The 13,212-nt window shown below is 38.5% G+C and overlaps 1 protein-coding gene across 1 annotated transcript in view; it reads left to right on the plus strand.

Moving 5' to 3' along the window:
• Positions 1-13,212, plus strand: part of LOC122800499 (calcium/calmodulin-dependent protein kinase type II subunit alpha-like) — a 1,292,092-nt gene that overhangs the window by 122,128 nt on the left and 1,156,752 nt on the right. Inside the window, exon 2 of the mRNA XM_044069938.1 lies at positions 10,176-10,270. Coding sequence (XP_043925873.1) covers positions 10,176-10,270 — 95 coding nt within the window. The remainder of the gene's footprint in view (positions 1-10,175; positions 10,271-13,212) is intronic.

A 13,212-nucleotide genomic window follows, 5' to 3' on the forward strand; every position in this document is an offset into this window, starting at 1 on the left:
AAGAGGTCTTACCTCTACCTGTTCTACTATGTATGATGTTTTATATCAATGAAAAAAATAAATACAAATTATTGAAAAAAAAAAAAAAAAAAAAGACAAGCGACTAAGATCTGAATTACTACATCTAACCCAATAGTCATACAGAACATGCTTATCTGTAAATGAATACCAATATATTCTAAGGTAGAATAATTCCCCTTTCTCATTACTCAGGTGTATGTTCCTCAGACAACAGGCCATCACACATGAGTTTTTTTAGTCATATATTTTAGAGACCCTGATCAAAGACAGTCATATGATAATAAAGGCCAGAGAGCTAAGATTACATATAGGTAAATTATTATGTATCTCTCACATTTTTAGGGACTGTAATTGAAAATACATCAGATTATGTGTTTTGTGTTCATCCCTGACTTATTTGCAAAAATGAGGTTCTTCTAAGATAGTTTAAGTTTCTTTTGACCTAATTCTTAATTGTTATGTAGTTTGAAATGGAATTTTATGTCATACCATGTGGCAAATGTATGGTAGAGGCAGCGATATCTTTACTTGTAGTATTTCTTCTGTGGGAACCAAGCAGAAGCTGTCTCACCATAAAAAAAAAAGCAACTGCAAGAAATTGTTTTGCCTTTTCCCCATTAAGAAAAAGGGTACACATTGCCATTATAAAGTAGGATTTATACTGATACTTAGGTGATTGCATTCTGTGCAGAGAATGCATAGCTTTGGACTAATACAAACAGCTTCCTATAAAACTGTGCATACTTCCTACTTGCAGAGTAATTTTTCCAAAAACAACAAACAAAACGAAACAGCTGAATCACCATTCTTGTATTAAACACAACTATGTCAAATATTCACCATTTGAGTATAAAATCTGGTTTATGTAAACATTGATGTTAAACTTCCAAACCTTGAGACTCAACAAACAGCTCGGGAATAATTACACTTTTTTCTGTATTACTCCACTAACTTGTTCCCGATTTTGTATCATGAAGGCTAATTTGTTTTATACCTTTTTTCAGCAAATTATTTCACATCAGACTCATAGGTTCATAGGTGTGTACTGGGCTAATGGCTCTGGGGCCTTTACAAGCCTAGCCCATAGGATTACCCTGGCATCGTGCCACCCGACTTTAGTTCCCAGGGCCTCTGTCAAGTAGAACCTCTGGAGTGATCCTTGGTGTGAATTTTCTATTTCTCATCCACTCATCAAGATTTTTCTTGAAGAGGGCCAGTGAGGTGCTCTGTTTGATATGTATGGGAAGTCTATTCTATAGCATGGGCAGTCTCTGGGTTATGAACCTGTCCCTCCAGCACATTCTGTTAATTGTGGTAATGAGGTTGAGGTGTCTGGAGCATGTGGTGCAGAGGGATTGGGATTTCTTAAGATGTAGCATTTCTAACAGAGCTGGGTCAGACATGGCTTTGTAAGTCAAGCAGAAATTGCCTCTAAGTAGGCGATATGAGACAGAGAATAGTTGGAGTTTTGTGAGTCTGTTCATATAAGACAAGTATTTAAGGCCTAAGATCCTCTTTGTGAGGTACTTTTGTGGCCTCTCCAGTTGTTGCAGGTGTCTAGTGAGGTGCATGCCAAATGGGGCATTGTACTCGATGATTGGCCTAATGAGGGAAGAGTAAAGGGAGACAATGACCTCTTTCTTCCTGGATGCAAAACCCTTAGTAATGAGATGTGCCACATAGAAGGACTTTCTGACCACAGTGGCAATGTGGTGGTCAAAAGAGAGGTTGCTGTCAACCTGTGTTCCCAGATCTCTTATAATGTCTTTTGTGTTCAGTGGACTATCATCAATGTGGTAATTCATGGGAACTGGGTTTTTCCCAAAGGGGACTGTTAAGGCTGCCAGCTAACTAGATAGGACTTTGTAGATAATTCTGTTATTTGTAAATATTAATATAAGCCACATGCTTGTTCTCTTAAATATAAGAAAATTATGGTAAATGTTGAACTTCAAAATGTAACCACATTGTACTCTGCTGGAGGAAAGCTGGTAAGTCAAGCTTTGTATAATTGTTTGATCTCAAAGCTCAGAGCCGAAATGTCTGAATGAAGGAATTCTTCCTATTGTTTTTAGACCAGAGTTAATGCTAGAATTTACATGTATAATGTATTTTATTGCTGTGACTTCCTGACCAGCTGCAAGATCAAAAAGGCTGTTACAGTCTGAGTTTCTGTTAGCCTGGGAAAGAGAGAATAATGATATAATCTGAAATGAGTCAGTGGTACTGTGTTATCAATTTAAGGACAGAGAGAGAGAGAGAGAGAGAGAGAGAGAGAGAGAGAGAGAATCAGAGCATTTTGCATTTGTTTTCAGAACTAACAACATCACCAGCACTGCCGTGCTGTATATGTACGTTTAGTTTAGAACTGTGTTTGCTATTAGCTATAGATAGGAAATAGCAAGCCTAGTCTAGCTGTTTTCTGTACTGTTGTCAGAACTTTTCTACTGTATTATTTTAAGCATTTCTCTGTGATCTCTGAACTCTTGACTAGCATTGTGTAATAAAAAGTACTGTCTTGTGTTCTTATTATTTATTAAATATTTTTAAACCTTTCAGCTGTGGCTGCTTTATGTAGAGATAATTTAAACTCTAGAGTACATTGCATGTATATAGTGATACTGTCCAAGCCACTCTAAATAAGCCTTGCTGTTCGTCACACTTACCATTTGGATAATAATATTGCACAGTAATAATTGGACACCCTTTGATAACAGCCTTAGTAGTAGCTGATATTAGTGGTTGATGGCAAGTGGTGCTACCGTATAGTCTGGGCAGAAGGGTCATAGCTAGAGAACCTGTGCCAGCCTTCCCCAGGAGCATCTGTGTATTTGTATATAACTCATATCTCAAAGTGTGTGTGTGTCAGTTACTTGGACAGGGGCACGAAGCACTGGTAGGACAGAGAGGGTGCTGGAAGTTTTAGCCTGACCACCAGGCTGAGATCTGGACCCTATAGCTGTGCCAGTGGGGAGTCTTATTGGGGATCTGGAGAGAAAGGGAGAAACCAGCCCCAGACTGACTGTGATCTCTGTGTGCTCTTAAGGGAAATTGTACTTTACTGTGTGTGTATTTGTTATCCTTACCAATGTGGACACCCCTCACTGGTGTTAGTGGTGAGGATTGAGGCTGCTTGATTGCAGGGCCAGTGCACGGGTGTCACAGGAATGACAACACATTTTTTGGCATTGAGGCCATGGTTCTGACACCAGTCATTGGTCTCAGCGAGGCCTTTCTGTAGGATGAACCAAGTAGGGATGGTACGAGTGAAACACAAAACCAGGAACACTTGAGAATCACTCGTGGAGACCCAAATAAGGGTATGAGCACAACAGCAATAAATCCAATAAAAACAGTGGAAGAATACCACTACCGTAGTAGAATGAAGCAAAAACACCAGGAATCAATCAAAAAGGATTTAATAACGCTTTTCACCAAGAAATACGTTTTCGAACTTCTTCATCAGAGAAAACACATATCTGCTTTGAATACTGCCTTTATATAAAAAGGTAGTGAATTGAATAACTGAATAAATTAATTGAATAAATTAATTAACTCTTTGCAGTATGATGAAGATGAACTTTAAAAAACATTTAAAAGTTGAATTTTATTTCCATTTAAATTTTAAAAATCAGTGAATAAATATATTGTTATATATAAAAAAATTGTTATATATAAATATTGTTATATATAAATATTGAATATAAAAAGCATCATGTTAAAAAATACCTTTTGCAATAAATTAAATAAAATGTTGAAATTGAACATAAATTACATTTTAGAATAGGAAGAAATAAATGTTTAATTTATGGTGCACATCCCCATCTAGTGGACAAAATAAAATATTACAATTTGGCAGCTCTCAATTTTAATACTGGAACAATGGAGAGCATGTCATTCAAACCTGGTTCCTTAGTGGCATCCAAAACTATTTGCCAATACAATTCTCTGTATTCTAATTTAGTTTCCCACATGCCACCCCTGATTTCTTTAGGCACTATCTCCAAAACAAAGAAATGAAAAATGGAATTAATGCATTTTTGAGAATGACGAAATAAGGCATTATTTGGATTTCCTTTCTTCATTTCATAATAATGTTCATAAATTCTGGACCTTAATTTCCTTTCTGTTTTCCCTACATAAAAGGAAGAACAGGAGTGGCATGTGGCAATGTATACAACCCCCTGTGTATTGCAATTGGCAAAAGCAGAACTAGTTATAGTTTTGTTTCTATCTGGAATCACTAACATGGAACCAGTTTTTATATATTGACACTGTGAACATGAACCACATTTGAATGTACCCTTTTTGTGGGTAAGAATATCCCTTGTGGTCTGTCCACCAAATTCAAAAATATTTTTTAGATTTATGTCCCTCCGATATACAAATTGTAGTGGCTTGTTTTTAAAATATTCCAAATCAGTAATTTCCTGGAACCTATCCCATTCCCTGTATAAAACTTTTTTGAGTAAAAAGGAATCTCCAGTGTAATCCATAACATATGCTGTAGAAAAATTATTATTGCAATTATTTTGGGTGTTAGTAATTAGTGAACCTGTTGCTACTGGATCAGTGGTATTCAAAGGTTCATCACACCCTAAAATAGGGGAAAATCTACCTTTCCTACCTTCTAAAACCACTTCGTATACCTCATCACATAAAAAGGATGGGTACCCTCTTTCTTTGAACATATCAAGAATGAATTTACTATCAACTAAAAAATCAACGTCCTCTGAGGTCATCCTACTGGACCTGATCAATTGACCCTTTAAAATATTTTTCTTTTGTCCAAAAGGATGACTGCAAAAAAATGAAGGTAGGAATTAGAGAAGGTAGGTTTCCTGTGTATCTTGGAAATAAAGTGGTCATCTCCCTTCTTTAACAAAACATCCAAATATATACATTCATCATTGCTGATACTATAAGTAAAATCCAGGAAGGTTGTACTATTTTTTATATATTCCAAAAATTGATAGAACCTTTCAATCGTATCCGTCCAGAAAATAACTATGTCGTCGAGAAAACGTTTATAAAATACCCAACAATTGCAAAATTCACTTGAATTGATAAATTGTATCTCCCACCATGTAAGAACAATGTTGGCATATGTAGGGGAGCATTTGGCACCCATTGCCACCCCCTTTTCTTGCCTAAAGAATCCTCCCTGGAAAAACATAAAATTGTTTTTAAGGACAGTTTCCATTAACAAAAGACAGGCCCTGAATGTGTCACCTGAAAGGCCACCATAATGTAACATACATTCCTCAAGCCAGGACAACCCAATGTCGTGGGGGATGCTACCAAAAAGATCAACAATATCCAAAGTAATAAAAATAATGTCCCTTGAAAATAAGTTGGTCCTGATCTGTCTTAAAAAGTCCCAAGAATCCTTTAGAACTGTTGTACCTTGGTTGGATAAATTTTTTAATTTAACATCAACAAATTTAGCAAAGGGGGTGGTAATGGAACCCTCGGAAGAAACAATAAGCCGCAAAGGGGGGTCATGGAAATCTTTGTGGACTTTGGGGATCCCAAAAACTGATGGAACCCTTGGGTTCTGATTGTAAAGATAATTATAAGTTTCCAAATCTATGGTACCTTCCAATAATAAATCATTTAATAATATATTAATTTTGGATTTGGAAATATTTATTTCATTTAAAGAAGCTTTGGAATAGTGTGAAGAATTTTGTAAACTCTGTTTCATTTTAGATTCATACTGAATTGCATCCATCAAAACAGCACCACCTCCCTTGTCTGGTTGCATTATTCTGATATTTTTGTTGCCCTTCAAAAATTCTAAAAGGTCCAGTTCCTTATTGGATAAATTGGAAATGACATAATGGGAACTGATTGTATTTCTAATCTCTCTTTCCATTAGTCGTTCCAAATTCCTTAGTTGTGGATGATGGGTCCTTTCTGTAGGATGTAAGCATCACTTGGGGAACTAATAATAGCTCCCAACTTGCAATCATCTGTGAACTTTGTCAGCCAGAGTCCCTTCATGTTGGCCTGGACTTCACAGAAGTAGATACCAAACAGGAGAGGACCCAGGACCAAACCCTGTGGGACTCCACTTGTGACTGGTCAGCAGTCTGACTTGGAGTCAGCTACTTTCACACTGTGGGTTCTATCTGTGAGCCAGTTTGCAACCCACCTAGTGATATAGGGGCTGATGCCTAGCTTACTGAGATTTTGTATGATTCCTGAGTGGGGAATGGTATCAAAGGCCTTGGCCAGATCAAGGTAGGCTGTATGAACCACCTTGCCTTCATCCACAGCTCCGGTGACTGACTCAAAGAAATCAACCAAGTTGAGCAGGCATGACCTACCCTTCACAAAACCAAACTGTGTGGGATCCAGAGTTTGGAGATTCCCTATATCCTTGTTTTTTAGGTCCATGAAAATGCGTTCCATAGTTTTGCATATCAGACTTGTCAGGCTAATAGGGCTATAGTTCCCAGGGTCTGTAGCCACTCCTCCTTTGTGGAGAGGGATGACTGTAGCAGTGTGCCATTTGGTAGGGACAGAGCCTGAGGTGAGGCTATGATTGAATAGGGCACACAGGTGAGGTGCCAGTTCACTCTGTAGTTCATGTAGAACAGTGCCAGGGATATTGTCAGGTTCCATAGAAACTGTGTTGTTGGCCTTGGCAGTGCTGTTTTAACCTGTGCAGCAATAACACAAGGTGCCTGGCAATCTACTGGTATTGTGATTGGTCCTTTGGGGGGAGAGGGGGAAAGTTGGCACTGAATCTGTCAGCCAGTATACTGGCAATACCTTTTGGCTCGGTATAGGAAGTACCATTGTGCAGTAGCTCAGAACAAATCTGGGTATTACCATGGAAATTCTTTACATAACTATAGAAGGCTTTGTGGTTATCTTTACTATCTGATGCAATTCTGTTTTCATAGCTAGCTTTAGAGGATTTGATGAGGGATCTCAACTTTTTGTTGAGGCTGATAAGGGAGTTTTTCCAGTCTTGGGACTTCACTTTATTCCGCATCAGTTTCCTCCTTCTGTTGTAGAGTTTGCTTATGGCAGAGGACCACCAGATTGGCTTCCTTTTTTTGGAGGAGAGTGTCTTGGTTCTGTTGGCTATGGCGAGATCCATGCATTTGTGTACATGTTCGTACATTGCATTGGTATATGATTTGGTGGTCATGCAACTATTCTCCATTTGCATGGGTGCCGAGAAGTTAGCCACCTCTGTTTTTAGGAGCCCAAAGTTAGCTTTGGAGAAGTTTTTCATGGTGGTTACCTTTGTGGGGTGGATGGTGGTGGGAGGGATGTGGATTCCCAAGGTGATTAGTGTGTGGTCAGATCTAACCAGGGAAGAGTTGACTATTGGTGTAGAGCAATGGTCGCCCATGTTAGTAATGACCAGGTCTAGGATGTTGCTACCTCTAGTGGGGGAAAGAACGAGCTGTTCCACTGAATTGGGACTAATGAATTCCAGGAAACATTGGGCAAGTGTATTGGTATATGAGTAGTTTTCCCAGTTAATAGAGGGGTAGTTGAAGTCGCCCTGTATGAGAGTGTTAGGTTGGACCCTAATATTCTCCAGAGTGCTTAAGAACATGGAGTGTGAGTCTTAGGGCATAGTTGGGGACCTATAGCAGGCTACAACCTGAATCGCTGTCTTACCCAATGTTGGCTGCACCTGAAGTATCTCTGATGCATTATGTTGGGCTACCAGTCTGGAGGTGTGTGCATCCTCTATGAATATGGAAACACCACTGCCTTTGGATCTTCAGTCCAAGTTCTGGGGCCGAAAGGTGTGGAATGAGTTATAGCCTGTTAGTGCAGTGGTGCTCTCTGCTACCTTGAACTAGGTCTCTGTTCGAGCGCAAATTTTGATATTCTCCATTTTAAGGAGTGCTTTGAGCAGGTGCATTTTGAGATTTAGACTTCTAGTGTTGAGCAGCAAGACCCTCAGACTGCATTTGTTTGTAGCTGTTATGGTGGTAATTTGGTCTTTGGAACACCACCTAAAAAGGCACTATAGGGGTGGCAAGAGCCTTGGCCAGTATCCGGAAGCCCAGGATTGACAGATGCAGGCCATCTTTGGCAAAGCATCGAGGTCTATCAATCATGTCATTACAGGCAGACAGATACTGGATCCCCTTAGAATGACACCAGAAACCTAGTCAATTGTTGAAATCAATCATTTTGTGCTTGTACTGTGGTATCATTCTGGGTGTTGGTAGGATGCTGCTCCAGGCTAGGGTCATACTCGCCTGGGCTACATAATTCGAGAGCTCCTCCATGTCTCTTTTCATGTAGTCCAGGGAGGTACATCTCAGGTCATTCACACCAACATGTACAATGACAGAGTCATATTTGTACCTGTTGTTGAGGGACCTGAGAGCGTGCGTTATGTGGTGGATCCTGGCACCTGACAGGCAGCTGACTGTTACTTTCTCTTTATTCAACCTAGTGAGTGGGATATCAGTGTGCCTCACTATCGAGTCACCTATGACTAGTGTGTTGGGCATGCTGTTTTGCCTTAGGGGCTTTAGTTGAGTGGCACACTTGTTCTTTGTCTTTCGGCTTTTATCAGTCAGGGGTTGCCACAGCAGAACCCCAGTCCACTAATGATTGGCAGTAGATTTTTTACGAAACTCCGAGGTGCCAGCTCGACGATCAACCTTCAACGAAGGCACACCCATTTACGCATGCATGTCTTTCGAACGCTATCCAACCGTGGGGAGGACATGCAGACTCCACACAGAAGGCACTAAAGCCCAGCTGAAAATCGAATGGGAGAACCTCTTGCTGTGAGGTAACAATGCTACCGCCATACCACCGTGGCATCTGTTTAGGAGAAGTATGTGTCTTGTGATTATTGTTGCGTTGTGGTGGTCAAGTGCGTTTCTGCATTGGAGGTCTCTATTGTTTGGGTAGATTTTTATTGAGAGCCTCCATGAAGGTGGGTGTGTGGTTTGTGTTTTTATGTGAAGGCAGTGCTGGTGTGTGTTCTGGAGGGTTATGTGTTCCATGTGGTGTGGTGCAAGTGTTGACCTTCTCCTCTTGACCAGCTAGTCCGGACCTGGCTGGAGAGTGCGTAGCTTCCAATTTGAATATATAAGTGTATCTCTTGCAAGTCTGAGTGTTGGGAGGTAAGAGGAGAGGGTTGTCGGTGTACATGATGCAGTTGCTACATTGCCTCAGGATGCCCAAGTTCACCAGATTAATAGGAGAAAGCACAGGGAATTGACCTTTAGACATGCCTGGAGGGGTGGGCATTAATAAGTACTGGATCTGTTTCCTTGTAGAACGTTTAGTGCTGGTAGCACTTTTGTGTGCTACAATAACTGCTACAAGAAGTCTGGTAAAGTGCTAGACTAATAAGCTAGTAAAAGTGCAGGAGAGGAGAGAACTAGCAGATCTAAGGGAAACATTGAAGAGCAGACTTTGGCACCGCTCAGAACCTTACAAACAGTCCTGGATACAGCAAGTCTGTATCTGGACTAGACTAGTTACAGGAAAGGCGGGAAACAAGTGCAAATGCGGGCTTTATTTCTGAAGTAATATACGTAACAGCAGGTGGGTTATAGTATCTTTACACAAAACAGTTCTTTGCTTTCCTAAAATGTACTAAAACAGTCGCTTTTAACTCCATGTTGTTTTGTTTTTTTTTTTTTTTGACTGCTTATGTTTAGAACATATTTTGATCCTAACTAAGCTACTAGATTTGCCACCGTTTTATTCTGTGAAAAAAGAATTAGTTTTTTTTTCATAGTTTTCCAGACAGAGGCTGACAGAAAATGTAGACTGATTTATTCCCCGATAAATCATTTTCCATTGTGTCTGTGTGCCTTTAATTCATCAAGATTATTGAGTCAATTTTCAGCAGACACTCTAGAGAAAACTGAGTCTTTAATTACACTGGGGTAATAATGACAAGAAAATAAATCAGTTTCTGGCCTACCTAAAGAAACTGTGATCAGAAATTACACATCCACCTTCCCTTTAGCTTCAGTTGTGTAGGAGACAAGAGAGAAACCACACATATACATTTTATTATTATCAGAAAAAGGAAAATTAAATTCTTGTCACTGCAAACTTTAAAGGTCTTCAACCAAGTGCTAACAATGTTGACATTATGGTTGAAATTATATTAATTTAACTTATTTCAAATTAATTTTCAGAGGAGCTTTCTCAATAGTCCGGAGGTGTGTGAAGGTTCTCTCTGGCCATGAATATGCAGCCAAAATTATCAACACCAAGAAGCTTTCTGCTAGGGGTAAGTGATCTAAAAACTTGCTGATTAAAGAATGTTACATGAAACAACTGTAGAAATGTTAAAGTGAACCTAGTGTGCTTAAATAGTCATAAGAAAGAAAAAAAAAAACAGTATATCCAAGTGGCGGTGATTGCAGAAATGTGAAGGGAAACCAATGTATTAAACAAAGTAAGCGGTGACATTTTGCAACTTGTGTTTTCATCATAGTGGATTTGAATTACTACAACATGGAAAATGAAACACTACATTCTAAAAAATCACTCAGTCTACAAAAACTAAAATTGTGCATTTAGAACTAGTCTGAAATGTGGAAATAAGGGAACAGTTTCTGAAAGGATATTCTTGTATCAGCGTTCTGTTGTATCTGGATACTTATTTATTCATGCTTGCTATAATAGTATGAAAGGCATAACACATATTTTATATTAGATGGAGAAGTACAAATACCAGAAAACAAAGTCTTATGATGTGATGTTTGAGCACTGAACATACTGAAAAAGAATAAAGGCAACCTGCATTTTCTGGAGCAATGGGATTTTGTTTATCATGGACTTCCTACTTTTGGATATTTTTAGAGTTATAAAAATTTGTCCTCTCAAGAGAAGTCCAAAGGTTTGCAACCTAGAAAAACTGCACAAAACTAAAGTGCAGTGATACATTCCTATCAGTTTTTTATGTTAAAAATGAGCATATCTGATAACAGAGTATTTGGAACATTTTAGGTTGCTGTTTTTCATTCTATAAAAAATCATACTAACTTCACTGGGCTTCCATTTAAAATTGTAAGGGCCATTAATACCTGTGATCCTCAGAATAGCATCTTTAAGTGTGAACAATGGTGGATACATATGAAGTTTCAGAATAATAAGTCTCTAAGTGTGAACAGTGGTGGATACATATGAAGTTTCGGGCTGGGATATCTTGGATTATTTCTCTAACACTGTCTCAGAGTAGGTATATGAAAGCAATGCGGTTGTGGAAGGCAAAGCTCTCACATTGGTGAGTGCTGGAGGGGAGCCAAAAATAATTTAATGGTATTTGACTGAGTATCAGCAGTCTCTGTATTGGTTTTACAAATTACATTTATTTTGTGAAGTTGTAGGACTCAAGATTAGTGGCCCATGCTTCTAATAAAAGTTTCTATGTTTTTCTATAAGTTTATTTCATGTCTTTCAGGATGTGGGGGCAGTTACACGTATTCATCATTGCTGGCTACATTTAAATTTTAAACAATGAAATGTAAAATAAATAAATATGATATACAGGTTGCACTGAGAAACTTCTTTAAAATAGGACTGAATGCCAGAAATGTGCATAGCAAAAGGATTCCACATTACCTGAGCAGAATGTCCTTCATATCAATATTTATTTTTATGAAGTTGCTTGAATGAGGAAAAATGGAAAGGAACATAGCATTACTGTTAGCATCTAATGAGAGAAATGTGTGGTTAGATGTAATTAGCTGTAGTTTAGAATGAGAGTGGTTTAAATTACTAAAAGTGGGCATAAATGTTTAAAAAAGTATATCACATACTCTTCGGCATGCATTTCTTTTGTTTTCAGATGTGCATCCATACTGTAGCACTTTGCTCAACCACCTTTTTCTTTACTCATCTCAGGAACAACTGCAGCATTCTCCCTTTTCAGGAAAATGTTCTCTCTCATCTTATCTAAACGGAGAGGGTAGCATTACCCTGGCTTACTACAATGTGGAAGATAAGAGATAGCAATATGTCTTTGTAAACAGGAGTTGACTTTTGCAAAGACAATTATTATGATAAAATACAACTGGCCAGATTTATATATTATTTAATAAGAATTACTGAACAGGGAAGTCTTCCTTTCTCAAAGGTGAGGCAACCTCTAAGCTGATTATATTAAATAGACAGTGCAGAAGGGAAAGTCCCTTGCATGAGTGTTATTATGATAACATAATACTATTTAATAAAATTCAAATGCCACCCTGATCATTTAGTGCTTTCAGAAGAGAAGTCAATATGTTTACTTTACAATCAAAAATTAAACTGAATGGAAAATGGTCCTAGAACATCTGAGCATGCATTAAGGCAAACTACTAGAACATTACCAGAATAGCCATCTTGTCAAAAAAGACATGTGCTAGATAAATGCATCAATTGTTATTAATTTCATTAAAATAATAACTGAAGCAATGGACAGCAATTATTGCAGTACATATACAATATCTAGACCTGGCCAAGGCCTTTGATACTATTGTCCATGTTGGTATTACTGGCAGACATGTAAATCTGTATGCATTTGTATGTTGTGCATTGAATAGCTAACTAGCTGTTTGAAAAAAACAATGCAGACAGAGTTGGAGGTGTCACTTTTGGAAGCAAGACAGAAACAGCAAAACAGCAAAGAAAGCCCAAAGAAGTAACTGCTCGGTGTGAAATAAATCCAAGATAAGAGATAAAAAAAACATACACACACACACACACACACACACACACACACACACACACACACACACACACACACACACACACACACACACACACACACACACAAAACTGAAAGCAAGAAGTTAACGATGGTGTACCACAGAGGTCAAGACTGAATTGTCCTGTAGAGGTGCTCAGGAGGGATTTTAAAAGGTTGGGATTGCTGATGAACATTTTTGAAATGAGTGGGGGCAATGTCTGTAGTTAGTAATAGACAAAAGATGTGCAATAGTGGTCTTGCAATGACAGGATGAACCATTTTAAGGTAGCAGGGGTTTATAGTACAAGGGGTGGGTTATGGTTTGCTGCAATATTTTTCAAAAGTTTTTAATAGTTCTTTGAGAATAACGTTGAGATAAAAGGCTGGGTCTGCTTGCTATGCTTGTACTATAGCTCCCGTTAGTATTTCACCTGATATGGTTAGTGGTGATGGTGTGTATTAAGGAGATGCATTTAGGTATTTCATTAAGGATGTTT

The sequence above is a fragment of the Protopterus annectens genome, chromosome 4.part0 (assembly GCF_019279795.1).
Source record: "Protopterus annectens isolate FY-2018-M chromosome 4.part0, PAN1.0, whole genome shotgun sequence".
Lineage (NCBI taxonomy): Eukaryota > Metazoa > Chordata > Ceratodontiformes > Protopteridae > Protopterus > Protopterus annectens.